The following is a 21,913-nucleotide window of genomic DNA, read 5'->3' as shown; positions in this document are numbered from 1 at the left end:
CTCTTGTGCTTTCATTCTTACTAAAGGCTAAAGAGTTTTAGCCAATTACATATGAAAACTATTGATCATCCATATTGACTTTTGTGATATCTTCTATTATTCTGAGATAACTTTTTTCCACTATGTTTTCAGTGAACTTCAGGCAGTTTTCAGAATTGTGGGTGTGTGGTAGAATGATTCTATGAAATGGTAATGTTTGTGTTTCCTATTCCGTTCTTAATCGTTCTTGAATTCTAACTTCTTTGGCTATTGCTATTGACCTAGGGAGGTTTTTTACTGTATGTATAAAAATGCAATGTCCATCAACCTCATTCATGTACATATCGGTTACTTATTTAAATAATTTATTTATAGCATTCCTGTACAAGTCATATTAATATGAGCAAAACATAAAATATGGTTATTTCTGTGAAAATGTCTACTAATCTAACTGGTTTGTAGGTCAAGTCTTAGATTTCTTAGTTCTGAAGAACATCTATGGGATCTTTGAAATTATTTTGAGGTAGTACAGGAAAGTGCTGTTCTTTGACACCAAGTCTAGGTTACATAACCGTCAGTCATCCCTCAAGGTGACGTTATTGAGGAGAAAGTAGCTGAATTTAATTTAGAGACAATAAAAGATTGAACTTCAAGTAAATATGGAGTTCCCTCTAATGTATATTGGAAGAGTAATAAAAAGATCTACCAAGTTTAGTTTGAGTCAGCTCTATGGAAGGCTCATGTTGCGAAGTGTAGGATTTATATGTGTTCACACATGGATTACAGTGACATCATTAACTTTTATTTTTGATGGGGGTGGCTAGGGAAAGCTGACATGTGATTTATAAAGGTACTGCACTGAGCATCGGATGATCAGGGTTTACCCTGTACATCTCCAGAATGACTCAGTGCTTTAGCTCTGCCTCTGAAGAATGGGGATTTTGGTACTTTTTCCTGTGCTGTGTATTCAGGATTTGACTAAAGAAAAAGATGGGGGTTTTTTTCTTTAAGTAATTACAGCTGTTGTGTGTAGATGCCTTGTTAATAAGGCTCCTTTTAGGCAGCAATACATGTATGTGCAAGAGGAGTGTGTCTGCTGTGCTCAAGAGTTCTGTGTGGGTAAATGTGGCCTTAGGGGAGTGTAAGATTTTTGTCTGGGAGGTTTTTTTTGTGTTAATGCAGTTTCTGATGTACTAGTGTCCTCATCTTGGATTGGATCTGTTGGCCACAGTACAAGCAAGTGTGGTGTGCGTAATGCCTCCTTTGCTCCAAAATAGGCACCTCTTAATTTTTTTTCATGAATTAAAATGTGCAGAGAGATTGAAACAGACTGTAGTTCTACTCAAAATCAGGCAGTTAATCTATAGGGAGATTGTTTGTCTGTAGAGTATTGCTTAAAGGTAATCTGTTGTCTAGTCAGTGAGTCACAGACAGGTGAATCCTCTGCCAGATATAATGATCCTGGGTCTTCAGGGGAGAACAGTAACTGCATAGATAGTGCCAGGAAGGTGGGATACACACACCTACTCACACTGTTATCCAGGCAAAATCAGAGGCAGGGCGTGCTCCGGAGGTGAAGCTGGGCAGATCCTGAAAAGATAAGTGGTATAAGCAGAAAGGCTTTGGGATATAACTTCCCTGCTGCCAAACTGCAAAGCTGTTTGGGTTTTCAAGTTACCTTTCTGCGTAACAAATACAACAACGCAGTGATACAGAAAAAAATACGAATGAAGTACACGTCAAATAGACCTTGAAATTTAAAATATATAAAAACAAATCTTGCAGCAAGAATTTTTGTTTCATTGTTTCATTTAAAGTTAAAATAAAGCCAACCAAGTGAACAGCATACTGACAACAAGAAAGTAAAACATGAAAGGAGCTTCTGTCTGGTGTAAAAATCATTTTTAATTTCATTGTTTAAACTGAAAAAAATATTTGGCTTCATCTTGTTTATTCAATTCCTCTCTGTAGACTGCAATACCAGTACTTTAGAAGACTAATTTCTGAAGTTTTGAAAAATAACTTCAAAATTTGCTGAAAGTTCTTGTCATGGTCTTTTCAGGATAGTGCTGTTCTACTCAACTGTATAAATGGCAATAGCTTTGTATTTTTACGTTGTACATTTCTAGAATTACTCAAACAAAATTGAAATCTATCAAATCATTCCACCACCAGTTGCTGTAGACTTCAGGACAGACCCACTGCACGAACAGGGGAATTTCGTGTCACATCATTTAATGATCAAGTTCTTGTTGTCCTAGGGAGCCTCCAACATTGTCATGGGGCAATTAGGAGAGGGGTTTTTTCACTATCCAGGAAGCATAAAGGGAAAGATACGCCCACTTAATCAAAGAGTTTGGTAAGTCATATAGATATTTATGAATGCTGGCAGCAGAAACACAGTCTTTTACACCTCAGTTTATTTTTGGATAGAAAGGTGTTAAGCTAAGCCTGCCTCTTTTTCTTTTTTTCTTTCTTTCTTTCCTCCTTCTTCCTTCCTTTGTCCTCTTTTTAGCTTGTGGTTATACTTCCTTACCAGGTTGAGCAGATGTACATTGCTGAGTACAGCCTTCCTTTTTTCAGGTCTTTTACCTGTTTGGTTTGCTTTAATCTGAGGATGTGTTTGTTAATGAAAATGTTTCTGTCCTGTGTAAATTCAGGGTCTTATGTAAATAAAGACTTTTGTGGGAAGTCTTAACCTAGTGTAAAGAGGGTATTCTCTCAAGAATAGTGATACAGCACTGAAAGAAAAACAGTTGTCTCAAAACATTTTGTGGCTAAAAAATGTTCAGTTTCTAGTAGGATATTTCTGGATCACGCTTAGCTACATTCCATGACAGAGATTTTTCTTATAATTCTGTACTGGCAAATATGAAATTGATTGTCATCCTTTTTGTAAGAAGTCATTAAGGAAAGACAGGTTTCTGAAAAAATGTCCCAATGGGAAGTATTCACTGTGATTTGCCAACTCAGAGATAAGTTTGTTAATTTCTGTATGTTAGCTGCTTTTTGTTGGCACTTCTGGTCGATGCTATGGCAAAGATCTTCTCATTATTTACATACTTCTGATATCTAAACTGTTCAAAAGCAATTCAGAGGGAAAGTAAATGTGACTTTAGCAAAGAAAATTATTTAGTGTTCCAAATAAAAAATACCTCTGCTATTGTGGGAAGAGCTGTTACAAGAAGGTGGCTGATATTTTAATGGTAATCTATTTAGGAATTTACAAAGAAAATAGACCAAATTCCGATACATTCAAAAAGTTGTAAAACTGGGATAGTATTTCACTGAAAAATTATGACTAAACAATTCTATTTTAAATTAACAACTACTACTTTTTTCAGGAAATTCGGAGAGCGACCTCAACCGAAACGGCTTACCAGGTAAGCATTAAAGAAATTCTGGTTTTAACAATTTTATAAAGTTACCCTTTTCCTTTTCAGAAGGATTTCTAAGTTAAAAAATTGTGGCTTCCTAATACTATAGTTTTAAATATCAGAGTTTTTCAGTTATTGTATGCAATCAGCTGCCGGAAGTAAAATTTTCAACAGCGAGTGGCTTTAATATGTTTTTAATATGGTACTCAAAATGCCTTTTTAGAAATGGTGTTGACTTCACATATCAGTTTTTGTAGATTATTCAGTAGGACGTGAATCTGCTTAGTTTTAAATCACCAGGAATGAGCTGGATTTCTTTTCTTGAGTAAAAGTGTCTTGAGAGGTCATGTACAATGATGCTTTTTACTGTCAAAATTCAGCTATGATATTACCACGCAGCAGGTAAGACCAAAATGAACACAGTGCTGCCAAGGAGTGATCTTAACCAGTTTTTGGTGAAACCTAAACAGTCAGAGAGAGTATCAAATAGTACTATTAAGTCAGTCCATTCTGAAAAGTGTTTAGAGTGGCTGGTGTACTGTGCCTGATTTAACTCCTGGTCTGTCTGGGAAGTATTTATGCTAGAAACTGATAAGTAGTCACCGTTTTTTCAAACTCTTGTAACACAGTCTATGCAAATATTTGTTATTCTGCACCACAAACTGTGCCGATTGTAAGTAGCTACTGAGGTTTAAATCCACTGTTTGCTTGAAGTACAGAAGATGTGAAATTTTTGTATAGTGTTATGTGATAACAGTGCTATATAAAAACATGGAAACCCATTGTCATTCTGGCCTACTTATGTTTTGAGTGAAATTATGATGCCTCATGTAAAGCACGGGGTGGTGGGGAGCATTTACATCTTGTGTTGGGGATAGCTTTGTCATTGCATTGCTGGGTAAGCTTCAGGTTAGCTTATGTCATTGTTAAACTTCATTTTAATGCAAAATTGATCTATACTGACTTATAAGTAATTGAACAAACATTGCCATTTCCTGTTGGCCTACCTATTTTTAGGGATATTTAAAGATCCTAAGTTTTAAGTAATAAACTCTTTTCCATCTGCAGCAGCAACACCTGTTAGTATCACCCTGAAGTTACTGATAGCATTTATCTTTCATGATTTAAAAACAACAAAACCAGAATTTATCTTCTGTGATTTAAAAAGAACAGCAAAAATAATGACTATTCAGTGTAAGGTCTTTTAACAAAGTTTTCTACTGACCATTAGTGGCTCTGAGTTTCATGTGCCAGGTACTCTCTTCTATGAGTACAGGGTAGGCACCGGGGAACTTCTAGCCATCCTTCGAAGCAGTAGCTTGTAAACTTTTTCTAGCCTGGTAGAGGCTGGAAACAAGCAACCTAACTTTTTTCCTCTGAAGAGAAAAATGCTGAAATGGAAAAACCATCACACAAATTTTTAAAAGTATGATTTGTTTATGTAGTGCTAAAAAATGTATCTGTAAACCCTTAAAGGCATTCAGTTCAATTATTGGAAAACTATTCTGTCTTTTTGTGTAAAGGCAGTCCTGTTTATCTAATAATCTATTCATTGTCGTGCAAGCTCCAGCAGAACAACACTGCTTTGTTCATACTCTGCTAGTTGTTCTTAGATGTAAACTATAATAATATTACCCTTCGTGGAGAGTTCTAAGATTTAATAATGAAAAATGTCATGTAAGAATTTCAATGGTTATATGTTTTCTTTATCAGTGGGAGGGGTTGGAGGGGAACATTCCTAGTTCTTACAGGAGCTTGGATTGTACAAGTCCACTGTAGCAACAGACCAGTAGAAAAGGCAGGATTTCTTCCTTACACCGTGCAAAATAAACATCAGATAGCACCTAGCATTTTTCTGTGTGGGTTACTGATTTTGAGTGGGGTGGTGGTTGTTTTTTTTTTTAATGGTAGTCAAGTCAAAAGTTTTTAGTATGACAGGTGTTCTTAATTTAGTATGACAGTACTCTTAATAGAGTATTTCATATTGTCAGATAAAAGGTTTTAAAACTGCTTAAATGCAGCTAATATATATCATAATGAAATGTATAATAATAATTTCACAGTGAATTATGTTTTGTGGTGTAAAATATATTCTTAAACTATGGTTGTAAATAAAGTAAGTCTGTGCACTTTGAGGCAGTTCTTCCATCTGTGCTTTCATGGATAAACATAAGTTTTACCGATGTTAAATGTAAATAGGTGAAATCCAAATTAAATTAAATCAGTCCAGATTTAAAACTGTAATTCCAAGTTTTTTTCTCTGTTCTTACATCCTGTTATTTACACAGAAAATCTAGCACGTTGATCACTGTCTTATGCCAGCATGACAAATGCAAGAATTTACAAAACATTATTTGCAAAGAAGGATTGTTGTTGTCCAACCTGCCTCCCACTCATCTACTTGCTTTCCTCTGTGAAACTATATGTGGAGGTTTCTTTTCAAAAAGATCTTGCTTATTATTGTCCATCTTTTTTCACTGGAAATGTTTGATTTTCTAGATCTGTCTTAAGGGAATTCAACCATTGGGTGCAGTTCACCAAAAAAAAAACCCAAACCAGACCAAAAAATCCCTCTTCTGTAGGGTTTCATCTCTTCATGTAATTTCCTGTTAAATTCGTAATTAGTTTCTCTGGTTGATGACTTTGAAGATGAGTGCATTGGTGGGCATTCAACCTGCAAAAGCTCCTCCAGGGACTTAAAAGTGTTCTTGTCAGCACTCTGACATGGCTAAACCCTGGGGTGTTGAATTTGGCATGCTGCTTAATGAACAGTTAGATTATTACACAGGAGAAAGATGGGATTTATTGTTCTCTTACTTCTTTCAAGGAATTGCTGTTGGTGTGTTTGAGGTAATCATAGCTTTTATATGACGTCCATAATTACAATGATGATGAACGATAGGAAATCTAATTTTTTTTTTTTTACCTGATGGTATGCAGGAAGTAGAAGCTTTCTTTAGAAAACCAGATGAAACAATAAGATGAAGAATTTAGCTTTTTATTAGTATCTTCACAACCAAAAGAAAACTTCTTAGAGAAACGTTGCATTTAGTTAATAGCTTGAACAAAATTTCAGCACAATTTGTCATTATCATGACAGAGAGACTTAAGTTGGTTAAGGAGACAATATTAATAAAGTCTGTTCTTAACAAATATTTGTGCCATGATACTTTATAAAATCAGGCTTTGAACATGGGGTAGTGATTGGCATTGGTACAATTTTACATCACAACCATCTTTTTATCTGGAAAATATAGTAATTGTAAATGACCATAGGCCCCTACTGCTAGCCTCATGCAAGATGCTGCTTTTTGCTATGTAATTGTCTTAAACACCGAAACAAACTCATCTTGACTGTATTAATGGTTGCCTTTTTTTAATTTCAGGTGTTTGGGGTTTTTTGTCCTAAAGCTGTCGTTGGATTATTATAATTATGAACAAAACCAGAAAGATGATCAAAGCTTATTTTGCCTTCTAATTTTTAGGGAAGCAATGCGAAATTACCTAAAGGAGCGAGGTGATCAAACAGTGCTAATACTCCATGCAAAAGTTGCGCAGAAATCGTATGGAAATGAAAAAAGGTAGGTCTCTGTCCTTTCCTGGCTTTGCTCTACAGCTCCCAGCTAGAGAAACTGTAGTGTGTAGTCTGGTGCGTAGTACATTGCAGAATTCCTCAGATTGGACTATAGTCTGAAGAAATGTAAAACAAAGTGTGTTCTCCTGAATCATTTAATTATGTAGCAAATGCTGCAAAACTGTGGCATTCAATGTAGTGATGCCTGTTTCTACCAACAGATTCTCTATCTGTGGGTGAAGTTTTCCTTCCATTGAACTAAAATGGCTCTAATTTTAAACCTTCCATTTTAAGTCTGGAGTAAACAAGGTGATTAATGGTGACTGTAGAGGAGTTTTTTTCCTGAGTAATTTCAAATTAATAGGAAAGAGAAATTGCTGGCCTGAGTAAAATACTTTTCTGAATCAGATTTGTAATAGCTTTAAAAAGAATGACAGGTCAATCATAACCATATTTATGATAAACATTTTCTCATAAAAATCAGTATAGTACAAGTTACAATAATAGGTATCTAAGGGACAGAATCTACAGGAAGACATGAGGATGAATGCTTTTTAGGCAAAGGTGAATTTCCTGCAGTCTTTTTATGTGATGCTTTTATTGGATGACTAGCACATGTGATGGTCATATGCAGATTTCTAGTCCTCTGATGAAATAGAATTTTCTTTAAGTATAAATGATATTATTCTGCCTGACCACATATTCAACACATTAATGGTTTTGAGGTTTTAGCCTTTCTTTCGCCGCTGTTGTGCAAGTCTTGTTGCATCATTATGTTTTTTACAGTTTTCTGAGATGTGAGATTATAACATATTTATGTATGAAAGTGTTAGAAAACAGGAATGTTAGAATTAAGCCTGCAGAGTTCTCAGTTCATTGCTACCAGTCTAAATTACACTTCCTGATGTCTGTGAATCAGAGATGCAGACTATGTTTTCAGCTGTTCTTCAGTATTCTGTGCCTGAGTGCTTGTCTTTCAATATGTCTTGCCTTTTCTGTTAGCAAATATCTCAAGGCCTTTCTTTTGGGCAGTGTCCAGGTTCTGTAGCTCCATGGAATTGTTTACTCAAAAGTGCTTTTTACATCTTCTTGAAATTCTTGGTGAGAATCAAGTGGGAAATCAGTGAAAGAGGAAGGGTGCAGAAGCAAAGTATGCTGTGTATCTGCTATATAACTATACAGCTCACTGCCACACTTAAAGGCAAGAGGGTTGCAATGCAAGGCCTTACTAGCAGTAAATGATAACTTTAACCCTTTGTAGCAAGCTCAACAGCCAAAAAGATTTATCATGACGATATAGGGATCTCCGTTATCTTCTCAGATTGTATTGTCATTCAAGAGTTGCATAGTTATCACTGTAGATGAGTTAGGCATATTACTCCCCAAAAATGAGGGGTATGCCTGCACATGAGAAGTGACTTTCTAAACAGTGCATCTGTAACTTCAGTCAGTTTGTTCTCCTGGGGCCAGAGCAGTTCATAAGAGCTGGAACATTTTGCAAAGCTGTCCTGTTTGTCATTATTTTGAAGAACAATTTGCATCAAAAGAAGGGAGAAAATAAGAAGATAAAGTATGTGATTCTGATTATTAAAAGTTCCATTACTGTTTGGAAAACTTACGTAAGTTTTCTGAAGAATACAGGGCAAAGCTTCAAGTTGTTATTTGCTAACAGTTTCTGAAAGCTCCTACGTGCATTTCATAGCATTGCCATAAATTCTTGTTGCCTTGAATATACCTGTATACTTCACTTGATGTTGTTAAAATCACTTGACACATATGTTACCTAAATGCTAGTAATGTTTGGTCATCTAGTCACTGGTTTCTCACTGCTTGAAACAATTGCTAACTGGAATTAGGCATTCTTTTACCACTTTACATTTTGTAAGGTGCAGTTCAGTTGCCTGTCTCAGTGCAACTGTATTTGTTCATGAAAGGTATCTCAGATTCACCTCTTTAAAAATGGAAGCATGTCAAATGAATTTCAGAGCTTTGCAAAAGACAACTAATAATGAAAATGGTTGGATGTTTGTTATAAAATAATATGGTGGTGAAATGATTGCCATTCTGTATGGGTATGAAATGAGAAGTTCGGAATACATGCTAAGATTTCCAGCATTTCATTTTTCAGTTTAAATATTTTAGATTTTCTCAAGTTTTAACACACCATTTAGGCTGTCTGGGGTACTGTTCTGCTAGTTCCCAGACTGTTAGCATCAGTAATGATGTCCTGTTGTTATCAGTGTAAAGAAAAATGCCAGGTATTAAATCCTTGGATCCATGTGTGCACTAAGGTACGTAGTGAAACTGAATGATGAAATAGCTTCTTTCTTCTTTTTTTAGACATTTTTGATTGCTTCTGTTTTATTCATAGCACAACTTGCCCTTTCATTCTCCATATTGCTAGACTGAGCAAAATTAGTAAAGATTTAAGGCTGCTTTATGCAACTGGTCAAGTTTTCACCATTTTTACATTAAATACCATTTCTGAAGTGAGTTGTTTTGCATATATCTGCTTTATGGACAGAAACCTATTTCACACCTGGTTTTATGAAGATATTTCATGTTTTCTGCAGGACTTCATTATGGCATGGATATAATCTGGTTAATTTTTGATCCATAAAGTGTAAGTTAAATTACACTGGTTTTGTACCTAAGAATTCAAGTTACAGAAGGAATTATTTCTTAAATTTGACATTCTTTCAAATAAATATAGAACGTAAAAAAACCCTAACCCTAAACAAACTTCCACCTTTTGTCTTTAAACCTTGTTTATTGTGAGATCATAGAAAATACTTATCACTAATAAATGTTGCATGGCACAATTAAAAGGTTAGCATGCTAACTACCTTTCAGGTTTTGATGAGCTTTAGTAGATGGTGAAATACTCTGTTGAAAACTCGCTGTAGGTGGTGCAGATCTGACGTAGCGTGGCCTGGTTTAAACAGGCCTCACAGAAACACAGTTCCAGGTTGTTGCCACGTGAATGGAGATTTTCTGGGTTAATTTGAGAGTGTTCTTGTTACTTGTCCCTAAATAACAGTAGTGAAATCATAGAATAACAGAATCACAGAATGGTAGGAGTTGGAAGGGACCTCTGGAGACCATCTAGTCCAACCCCCCTGCTAAAGCAGGTTCACCTACAGCAGGTTGCACAGGACTGCAGCCAGGCGGGTTTTGAGTATCTTCAGAGAAGGAGACTGCAACCTCCCTGGACAGCCTGTTCCTGTGCTCTGTCACCCTCAGAGTAAAGAAGTGTTTCCTCATGTTGAGGTGGAACTTCCTGTGCTCCAGTTTGTGCCTGTTGCCCCTTGTCCTGTCACTGGGCACCACTGAGAAGAGCCTGGCCCCAGCCTCTTGAGTCCCGCCCTTTAGATATTTATAAGTGTTGATAAGGTCCCCTCTCAGTCTTCTGTTCTCCAGGCTAAAGAGCCCCAGGTCTCTCAGCCTTTCCTCAGAAGAGAGACACTCCAGTCCCCTAAACATCTTAGTAGCCCTCCACTGGACTGTCTCCAGTAGTTCCCTGTCTCTCTTGAACTGGGGGGCCCAGAACTGAACACAGTACTCCAGATGTGTCCTCACCAGGGCAGAGTAGAGGGGAAGGAGAACCTCCCTTGACCTGCTGGCCACACTCTTCTTAATGCACCCTTTAGCCTTCTTGGCTGCAAGGGCACATTGTTGGCTCATGGTCCACTTGTTGTCTACCACAACTCCCAGGTCCTTTTCCTCGGAGCTGCTCTCCAGCAGGTTGACTCCCAGCCTGTACTGGTGCAGGACCCTACACTTGCCCTTATTGAACCTCATTAGGTTCCTCTCTGCCCAGCCAGCTAGCATCTGCCAGCTCCCTCAGCACTCGTGGGTACATCCCATCGAAACCTATGGATTTGTGGGTGTCTAGTTTGCCTAAAAGATCCCTAACCCAATCTTCCTTCACCAAGGGACAGTCTTCCTTTTTCCAGACTTCTTCTACCCCCTGGGTCTGGGATTCCTGACAGCCAGCCTTAGCAGTAAAGACTGAGGCAAAGATGGCATTCAGTAACTCCACCTCCTCCATATCCTCCATCACGAGGGTACCTACCTCATTCAGCAGCAGGCTCACGTTTTTCCTGGTCTTCCTTTTGCTGCCAATGTATTTGAAGAATCCCTTCTTGTTGTCTTTGACATCCCTTATCAGATTTAATTCCAAGTGGGCCTTAGCCTTCCTCGTTTCATTCCTGCATCCTCTGACAACACTCTTATATTCCTTCCAAGTGACCAGTCCCTTTTTCCACATTCTGTAAACTTCCTTCTTTCCTTTGAGTTTTTCCAGAAGCTACTTGCTCATCCAAGCAGGCCTTCTGCCTCCTTTGCTTGATTTCTTCCTCATAGGGATGCACTGATCTTGAGCTTGGAGGAAGTGGTGCTTGAATAGCAACCAGCTCTCTTGGGCCACCCTACCTTGTAGAGCCCTAGCCCATGGGATTCCTCCAAGTAGGTCTTTGAAGTTACTAAAGTTAGCTCTCTTGAAGCCCATGGTTGTAATCCTACTTATTGCCCTGCTTTTTCCATGCAGGATCCTGAACTGCCACCATCTCATGTTCACTACAGCCAAGGCTGCCCCCAACCTTCACATCACTGACCAGGCCTTCTTTGTTTGTTAGTACAAGGTCCAGCAGTGCACCTTTCCTCATTGGAGAGGCTTCTTTCTTTTTTGAGTGGACTCTTCTTACTAGCCTTGCTCTTCCCAGAGTTAATGTTGTTGAGTTTAACAAAGAAGCCAGGAGGTGAGAAGTTCAGGGGTGGACTTTAGTGTGAGTTTTTGGCCTGTGCTTCTTGGGTTTTTTTCTTATTTACTGTTCACTAAGACTTCTCTCTTCAGAGTCTGAGCAGTGTGAATATTCCACAGTTTAAAGGACTGAAGTGTTTTGGATTCCAAGACAGTTCATCAAAGACTGTGAGCCAGATTGGTATTTGTGGATTACATGCTGTTCTGAGTTTAAACATTATCACTACTGATAATCCTGAGAACGGTCTATTGAGAGTCGGTGTTAGTGAAGAAGCTCCTGTAATTTCTGCTTAAGTACTTCCCTTCACCGAACTGAGTGTGCCTGCCCTCTGGTTAATGCTCTTGTTATTGAGAGCATAGCCTTTTGCAGGGCTTACCCCATGGCTCCACTACTTCATCCTTAGCACTCTAGTGCCTAATGATTTTTAATTTGTTTGTTGTTGTATTGATTTCTTTAGTGGATGTTGTTAGTTCTTTCAGCTCCTATGAAGGAAAGAAGACTGCTGAGTAGTTTCATGCTCAGAACAACATGGGTAATTGATAAACACACCTCTTGCCTTGACTGAATCGGAATTGACCAACAGGTACAAAGGAAAAACTTCCTTGCTACTGTCACCCTGAATGTAAAGAAAACTAGCTGCTAGACACCTCTAAAGCCTCGTGAAGGCAAAGATTTCTGTAAGATGAACGCAGGGGTGACTTGAATGATTGAAAAAGCAAACCTTTGTGAACAGAAGCCTGCGGTTTGAAAAAAGCATTGAGTGCATCAGAACTAAGTAGCAATGAAATGAGCTGAGTTTATTTTACTTTCTACCCCTTGCTTCCTGGTTAGGGTAGTAGCTTCTCTACTTGAAGTAGCATATTTTTCTTGGTATTGGTTGGCCTGAATTGACTGAAAGGACTGAAGGAGTATTATTCTCTGCTTTGGTGATTGATTTAAAACAATATTCCAAGTGGTGCCAAAGGCTCAAATTATTCCACTTTCTGTTGTTGCAGTCAAGACTCAGAAAACACTAGAAATTATCTTGTTCTTAACTTCAAGTCATTTGGGATAAAGGGGAGTGTCCTTGGACAAAGCTCAGCTTGGTTTTCTTGCCATGGAAAAATGTTCAGTTTCCAGTTGGTCTGATGGAACAGATCTGTCAGACCAGATGAGTAACAGCTTGCTTCTGTTTGCTATACTGAGTTACTGAGCCTCGAGCCTAACATGAGGTTGATAATACTATGGTCTTTCCTCACTTGAGTGGCCCATGAAATTATAGTATAAGGCGGCACTATGGGGAAGCGCTTTACTTTTTGGAGATTGAGCCTCTGACCTTTCCTGGCTAGTATCAGTCCCAAAGTTAACCTCATTTAAATTGTTTTAGTTACACTGATCACAAATTCTTGGAAGATGCATAGGAGGAGCATCACAGAGAGCCTGTTCTGAGAAAGTGGGAGTCCACAACAAATCGTTGTAGAGATATGTTAGATACACAAAGTATTTGCAGAGACCTGGTGTCCCAAAATGTTGCCCTGGTTCAGTCACTGTGCTGTATGCCAGCAAGTAGGAAGCATTGAATCTGCATCTCGTCATACAGCTCTAACAAGTGTGGAGTAGTTTTGTCTAGGAAAGACATTCTTGGTGGTTGTTCTTCCAGTAATGAAAGAGCTCACAGAATTGATCCCTAACAGATCGCATTTTTTTAGATCAAGTTGTTAGGTGTTTACCTCATGGAAGAATGTCCTGTATTGTTTTACTGATCATTCAGCAAGGAATTGCCAGTCTGCTCATGGCATGGAGAAGAAGTGTTAAGAGAGTATGTTATAAATCCAGTGAGGAAATTACATCCTACATGATTTTCCATCATTACCTCTTGCACTGAAAATTCTGAACAAGATCAGAAGAACCAGACACAGCTGCCTTTCCCTCCAACATAATTTTCTTTTTACTATAGGTCAGATTAATACTTTAGAAGGATTTTTACCTCCTACTCAGTCTTACTTTAGTTTTGTGGTTAAAGAAAAAAGAGGGGTAGGCCCTGTAAATCAAAGGTCGAAGGAAGAGTATTTTAATTTTTTCCACCAAATATTGTCCTACATTATTTCCCATCAGTAATACTGGAAATTACTTTACTTATTTTGAGGAGGTGATTTTCTTTTTCTCATTTCCTCTTTATAATTACTTGAAAACCAACCTCTCACACAAACATTTACATTCCTATTTACATTGGAAATGTTTTGTTAATGAGAGAACCTGTTTCCAGCAGTTACTTTATACATATCAAAGACACTTTCTTTAATGCTCTGTGAAAATTAGAAATATGAAGATGCTCATGGTTTACTCACACTGTATTGGATAGAAAATTTAGAGTTAATGTCTTCTATTCATGACCTCAAGGGATTGTGAATGTGAAGTAAAAAGCCCCAAGATTGTACTTGCCTATCTGAAGGGTTAGTAAGAGGCTGACACATAAGAAAACTAATTCAGATTGTGAACCAGACTTTCTTCTTGTTTGGTAGTTTTAACCAAACTTAAAATTGGCTCAACTTCAAAAGTTTCTTTCTTTGTTCAGTAAGTCATAGTTTTCCAAGTTGGTTTGTTTTTTTGGGTTTTTTGTGTGGTTTTTTTTTTTTCTGTGTTCTAATTTAAAAACAGCACTTCAACTGCTGTGGCTTGTTTTCTCGTCATCAGTGGGTTAAGACTTGTTTCTTACAGGACTTCATTGCCATCTAGTGGCCATAGTTGTTAAAAGACTTGGTTTAGAATAAAGCTGAAACGAAAAAGGGTATGTGAAAAGGCCCGTCAGCCTGACCTCGCTACCGGGGAAGACTATGGAGTGGTTCATCATGAGGCCGCTCACATGGCATGTGCAGGACAACCAGGGACTCAGGCCCAGCCAGCATGGGTTCATGAAAGGCAGGTCCTGCTTAACCAACCTGATCTCCTTCTGTGACCAGGTGACCCGCCTAGTCAATGAGGGGAAGGCTGTGGGTGTCATCTATCTGGACTTTAGTAAAGCCTTTGACACCGTCTCCCACAGCATTCTCCTAAGAAAGCTGGCAGCTCATGGCTTAGACAGGTGCACTCTAAGCTGGGTTAAAAACTGGCTGCATGGCCAAGCAGAGAGTTGTGGTGAATGGAGTTAAATCCAGCTGGCGGCTGGTCACAAGCGGTGTGCCCCAGGGCTCAGTATTGGGGCTGGTCTTGTTTAACATCTTTATTGATGATCTGGATGAGGGGATCGAGAGCTCTCTCAGTAAGTTTGTAGGTGACGCTAAATTGGGTGGGAGTGTTGATCTGCTTGAGGGTAGGAAGGCTCTGCAGAGGGATCTGGACAGGCTGGATCGATGGACTGAGGCCAACTGTACAAAGTTTAACAGGGCCAAGTGCTGGGTCCTGCTCTTGGGTCACACTAACCCCATACAGCGCTACAGACTTGGGGATCAGTGGCTCAAAAGCTGCCTAGTGGAAAAGGACCTGGGCAGACATGAGCCAGCAGTGTGCCCAGGTGGCCAAAAAGACCAACAGCATCCTGGCCTGTATCAGAAATAGTGTGGCCAGCAGGAGTAGGGAGGGGATCGTGCCCCTGTACTCGGCACTGGTGAGGCTGCACCTCGAATACTGTGTGTGGTTTTGGGCCCCTCACTACAAGAAGGACATTGAGGTGCTGGAGCGTGTCCAGAGAAGGGCAGCGAAGCTGGTGAAGGGCCTGGAGAACAGGTCTGATGAGGAGCGGCTGAGGGAACTGGGGTTGTTTAGTCTGGAGAAGAGGAGGCTGAGGGGAGACCTTATTGCTCTCTACAGCTGCCTGAAAGGAGGTTGTAGTGAGGTGGGGGTCAGTCTCTTCTCCCAAATAACAAGTGATAGGACAAGAGGAAATGGCCTCAAGTTGTGCCAGGGGAGGTTTAGATCAGACATTAGGAAAAATTTCTTTATTAAAAGGGTGGTCGAACGTTGGAACAGGCTGCCTAGGGAAGTGATGGAGTAACCGTCCCTGGAGGTGTTCAAAAAAACTTGTTGATGTGGCACTTGTAGACATGGTTTAGTGGGCATGGTGGTGTTGGGTTGACGTTTGGACTTGATGATCTCAGAGGTCTCTTCCAACCTAATGATTCTGTGAGTCTGTGAAAAAAGGTTGAGATTTTTTTTCCTCGTATTCTAACCAGTAAGATAAATACAAAAGAGTACATGAGGAAGAAAGGTAAATGTGTGATGTTTGCTTTATGGTGTTGTACCTACTTGGAATACAAGGAGTTTGGTTTCTTTTTGCAAAGCATTGCTTTGTTAATAACGGTTTATATTAATTTTTAGTCTGTGTGTAATTTCTTTATTGGAAATAGCTTATAATTGCTGAGAATAAAATTAGTGGGATGCTTCTTTTAACACTGAAAGGGTCTTGTATTGTCATTTGAGTTGAGAGCTCAGAAGCTGACTAGATATGTGGTGTGCTTTTACTGGCAATCTGAGATTGTTTCTAAAAGCTTAACTCTTGAATAAATGCATGTGTTACTTGAAATTTCTTGCCCCCAAAATTGCATTTCATAACCTTGGGAGTTAGTTTATAAATCCCCATTTGAAAAGTATTGTTCATAGAAGACCACCATCGTGTTTTCTGTATCCAGGATGGCAAAGTAAAGTAGGCCTCCTAAACAGTACTTGGGCATGATCATTGCCCTCACTTGACCCCTTGCCCGTCTAATTAAAATGCAACTCTTTCTTACTCTTTTCCTTCCTTCCCACCCATATATATATATATATATGTGTGTGTGTGTGTATCTGTATTTTTTAAAAATGTGATCACGGTTGCCTACAGGAGAAATTTTCTCAGTTTAATGCTAAAGCTGTTTTTTCTTGCTCTGTTTTGGTCTTCTGTTTTCCTGGAACGTGCCAAGAGTTGCAGCGACCAGCAGATGAGCCTCAGAATATATTTTTATTAACAATTACGGTATTTACATCTAGATGGGGAGTGATATAGGGCATATAAATTAAATTGGTCATGTAGAAATTAAATATACACATTGTACTTAAAGAATTTTATGATCTTGACCCTTGTCACTGCACTGTCTCCCTCACAAACATGAGTCCTCTTAAGATCATTTTTAGGGTAGAAAAGCATTTGAGGGAAATAAGGTCATGTCATCTGTGCTGTTTGAAATAAATGCAATTGAAAAGTAGGAAATGCATTCCTGGTTTTGAGATCAAACATTTATCCTAGGAAGAGGAGGATTTAATTGGCATGTAACAGACACTTATGGTGTTCTTAAATATACCCTTACTGAATCATTCAGCATCTTCACAAAGCAAGCTGGAACAGAGGTCAGGTAGCAGAAGACAAGAAGCAAAAGGTGTACTAGCAAGCAAACAGTGTGTGCTGTTTGATAACGTTTATTACTGCTTACTCTTCCTATTCATGGTGACTTTCAAATTTCGGAACTTCTGTTCTTACAACAACCCATTCTAATGTCAGGTTGCTATAAATTTCAGCTTTATGATTCATGGTTGAGCTAGTGGAATTACTCTCTTTTGCTGCTACTGGTAAAGTGTTAAATTTTCTTTTTGAGGTAGCTTATTGCGTAGTTTGTCAAGTTGACAGTTCCATCAGGAAACATCTGCTTTGCAAATTGGCAGGTTTCTACCTGTTGCCTTGTTTATCTGTGTTCTGCATTTTCATTTGGAAGAAAAAAATGCCAGAGCCTTCATATGACCCATAATTACCCCAAAGAATAAAATACAAATAGTTAAAACTGATGCAATAAGCATATGAAAAAAACGTTAGTTGTTAAACTCCTAATAGTTTGCTTCTACAAGTGGCTTTCTGTTAATTCATAATTCCATATTTATCAAAATTTCTATGCTTCGGAACAGTGTGAAGGCAATAAAAGGAGAAAATAATTGTTATAAGTCTTTGCATTATCATAATGGAGGAAATACAACAAACGTTTCTGTTGGTTTAGAACTATTAAGTTTAAAAAGCAGTATGTAGGAGCAGTTTCACAAATTAATTTAATGGGCTTCTCAAACATGCAGATCTTTTCATGCCACGTAGCAAGCTACTTTCTACGAATTCTCTTTCGTAGGTGGTCTTTTTTTCGAACCAGAGCATGATACATTTGAAAGACATTCATAGCTATTTAAGCTGTATGCATATTGGTATATCATCAGTTTTCTTGTTTTAAAAAGAATGCAATTAAGTGAAAAATTTTCACTGTGGATTTATTGGCAAAAAAGTTGTGGGTTTTTTTTTAATTTTTTTTTTTGCCTGCAGGAGGTAATTTTTGCTCATTGCCATAACCACTGAGACATTTTGAAGTGCAGTAAAACTTAAAATTTGGTCGTTTGTTTCTCTGACAAAGAATATGTGTTAATTGTGTGCATTAGCTGAAATGATTACAAATGTTTGTGTTTATATGGATTCTTACTATTTACATTTTATTATTATGTGATTATTAACTCAGGACTTGGATTTCATCTGTTAAGAATTCTGTTACTTAGAAGAGCATTTTATATCTATCAAATAAAGGTAATTTTGCTAAATAGCTGAGATAAAGGAGTGTATTGGACTTGATTTTCATACTAAAGCTGACTTCCACTGGTTGAGGTTTATGTGCTGTTTAATAGAAATAATTCACCAATTCAGTTGTCCCAAGCCAAATTTAAAAAAAAAAATAAAAAAAATCCTGCCTGCCTACGTGTGTAAGGTAGGAGTAGTCATCTCTGGATTTCAGAAGTGCCAAGTTTTTTCCAATCTGAAATAAACAGAATAATTAAACTTTTTAATTTATCTTCTCCTTTCATGTCTCTTTAGCTACCTCACAACTGGATGTACTTGTTCTGCTTTTTAAACTTTGATCTTAGCTAAGTGATAGTAAAAACGCTGCAGCTGTTGGCTAAACTAAAAACCAAAAGTGATTAGAATTTGTCTTTTTAACAGTATTGAGAAACTTCAAGACCAATATGTTGTATTATAATGCTGAATTTAATTTTGAGCATGTTGCTGTAAGTAGCATCTAGCCTGATTTCAGTCAGTGCTGCTAAAGACTAGATCATACCTTTTACAGTTACTGAGGAAGGTGTAAAATTGTTTGAAAACTGAAAACAGATTTATGCTTGGACGGAATAGATTCTGTCCTTGCTAGTGACAAAACACTGAATGTTTAGGAGTTATAGTCAGCAGTTGTCCATTAAAGTAGTTTGTGGAACTGTTCTCTGTGTGTTAATCACTGCATCACGTTAAGCACTTACAAAAGCAAAAGTCATCACTTTTAACGCCTTTTTGCTTTCTTTGAGAACCTCTTCTTTGTAAGGGTAGAAGGAGTTTTCGTTTATAGAGTTGCAGACTGTTACCTATCATATATTGAAATCGAAAGATACTTGGTGACAGTGCATCTAATGCTGATCTTCCTTACTTTTTCTCTTTTTTTGATTTGCATTTTAGAAAATCTTCAAGGCAAATGAGGAGTATGCATGTATAAACTCGAATGTGAAGTATGAATGGGCTGAGAAAGCTTTGGGTACACAATATTTTCTGTCTCAAGAATTTTCTTGAAAGCTATGTGTAATCCCATAATGCATTTTTGTTTTCAGGTTCTTTTGTCCTCCTCCATGTGTGTATCTCATGGGCAGTGGATGGAAGAAAAAAAAAGAGCAAATGGAACGGGATGGTTGCACTGAGCAAGAGTCACAACCTTGCGCCTTCATTGGAATAGGAAACAGCGACCAAGAAATGCAGCAGCTGAACTTGGAGGGAAAGGTAGTGGAATTGTAATAAACCACTTGGATTACTGCAAAGGATATTATAGCTACTTGTCGCATATTTCAAGGAATATCCTTGCTTCTTTTTGATAACTTTTGTTATGCTGTAGTAGATATTCCGTAAGTGATTTAAAAAAATCCCTCAGAAATACATAGAACAGTTGAAATTACATGGGCTCATAGCAGGGTACTAACCTTTCGTTTGTAGGTTGTTGATTCAGAGTCAGTAAAATGGTAGGTTATTTGGTAGGCATCAGTGGTGAACTGAAGTAAGGTTTCTGGCCCGCGCTCCATGTCCCTCTCCCTGGCTTGCATGAATGGATAATCTCATCAAGGAAGTATCTGAACAACATCCATTGCTAGAAGTGGTCTTTAAGTACCATTGCATAAAACCACAATTAAAATAGCATCTTAATAAATTTAGTAGATTTTTTTTTTTACAGTGATGTAAATTGCTACAAGATTATTTTAATGATATTTGTGATGACTTGAACAGTTGGAATAGAACTGGCAGGCAGCATGTGAGTGCTCGTTTTAGCTGGTTGTTTTATTAAGCGATATTTTATAGCTACCTAGTATTTCCGATACAGTCTACTTAGAAATGCTTCATGTATTGCTGAATAGGAAAAGGGTAATAAAAGTCCCTTTTGAAATTTTTTTTTTTAAGCTCCTGTTGTCACCTAGCATAAACACTTAACCGAAAGTAACTTTCTAGTGTTTCAAAACCCAATCATCTCCCATCCTTTCAAGAAAAGTTTGGCTCAACATGTTTTCTGCACAGGCAGCCTCTTCTGCATGCCCACTGTACTGCCTGCATAGCTCTATGCAAATGTAGTTTTTAGTCGTGCTCTTAACTACTTGGAGATGGCTTTGACACAGCTATAGTCTCTAATCATCTGTTTTCCAGTCCTGGTAAGGGTTTTTAGAAAGACGCTGAAGTACTGAAGTCAGGTGCTGCAACTTCCCAAAGCTGAACAGCAGTCATAAAAGATAGCCATACGGAAGAGATGGAAAAAGCAGTTTCATGTTTTAGAAACTATTGCACAATTTTCCTGTTTTGTTCGTAATTAAATATACGCAGTTTCTTGAACTGGGTTGACTTGACAGAAGAAACAACAGTATGTTTTCACCTACAGAATTATTGCACTGCCAAAACATTATACATATCAGACTCAGACAAGAGAAAGCACTTCATGTTATCGGTAAAAATGTTCTATGGCAATAGTGACGACATCGGTGTGTTCCTCAGTAAACGAATCAAAGTCATCTCCAAACCTTCTAAAAAGAAACAGTCACTGAAAAATGCAGACTGTAAGTATTTTACAGTTCTTTTCTTTATTTAGCAATTCATTTTGCCTCCTACTAATTTTTCTTATGTATTTTGAAAATGAAATTTTCAATTTGTTTTTTTTTTAATGTATTTCAGAACTGTACATATCAGTGTATTTTAAAGTATTCTGATATGGACAGGTTACACTGTTGAGTTTTATACAGTCACAGTTAATTATTTAGTAAACATAAAAGGTCCACCAAAAAAACTTGATCTCAGAAGTGAATCCTTGTAGACAAATGCATAAAGAATGCTCTACGTCAGCTTTCTAAGCTGTTGCATCTCTTAAGCACAAGATCATGGCAGCTTAGGATGTTTTGACCAGTATCACAGAGATAGTTTTCAGATTGTGATAAATGACTGACATCATGTTATCCAAACTGCACTTTGTCAAATTACAGCCACCTTCTTACTGTCTCATGCCATTTTCGTTTTGTTTTATTTTTAGTGTTTTACATGGTTCCTTTTAAGTAATTAAGAAATCTGTAGGGTGATATTTCACCCAGGTTTGTTTGCTTACTGTGTTTTTTTCAACTAAAGATACCTCTGGTGCTAATGTATAATCAGGAGCATTTTTGCCTTTCCTCCAAGGTTTTTACCTGCATACCACTGGAGCACCTCAAGAGAGACTCTCTTTTTTGTTTGTTTTTCTCTCTCTCTTCACTAGTGCTTTAAAAGGCTCTTCCATCTATGTTGGGCTGGAACCCATTCACCTATGGAATGTGGATCTTTAGCCATATGGCTAAAGGCAATCTGTTCCTGTGCAGTTCACTCCCGTGGGCTCAGAGTATGCACTGTTGACTTTGTATTCCGACATAGTTTTGGTGGACAGTGAATAGGAACCAAGCGTTCTTCGGTAGTAAACGTGAACCAAGTGCAAGAAACATGCTCGTTTTGATGGCAAAATGCTAGTTGCTGATTTTTTTAGGGGAGCAGACTTAGTGTTTCTCTCTCTTGAATGATAAGTAAGTTCAGATCTGAGATTTCAAGTTGCATGGTTTCAATTTTACGAAGTTCTGTCTGTTTTCCTTTCAATTGGTTGTGATTTGTAAGAATAATTTTTCTTTATACTTCAAATATACTTCAGATGATCACTGAAGGTGGCCTAAGTACTTCACAAGGGCAAGCTAAAGCTTCTGCTCAAATAATCAGTTGT

General features: G+C 37.9%; 1 protein-coding gene across 1 annotated transcript in view; it reads left to right on the top strand.

Moving 5' to 3' along the window:
- Positions 1 to 21,913, top strand: part of RBPJ (recombination signal binding protein for immunoglobulin kappa J region) — a 63,227-nt gene that overhangs the window by 30,672 nt on the left and 10,642 nt on the right. The window contains exons 2-5 of the mRNA XM_086464605.1: positions 3,324 to 3,362; positions 6,842 to 6,937; positions 19,260 to 19,425; positions 20,564 to 20,738. Of these exons, the coding sequence (XP_086320731.1) occupies positions 6,849 to 6,937; positions 19,260 to 19,425; positions 20,564 to 20,738 (430 nt within the window). The 5' untranslated portion in view covers positions 3,324 to 3,362; positions 6,842 to 6,848. The remainder of the gene's footprint in view (positions 1 to 3,323; positions 3,363 to 6,841; positions 6,938 to 19,259; positions 19,426 to 20,563; positions 20,739 to 21,913) is intronic.

Source organism: Leptosomus discolor, chromosome 4, assembly GCF_034619465.1.
Source record: "Leptosomus discolor isolate bLepDis1 chromosome 4, bLepDis1.hap2, whole genome shotgun sequence".
NCBI lineage: Eukaryota > Metazoa > Chordata > Aves > Leptosomiformes > Leptosomidae > Leptosomus > Leptosomus discolor.
The sequence above is the reverse complement of the archived record's forward strand: the minus strand, read 5'-3'. Positions and strand labels throughout refer to the sequence as shown.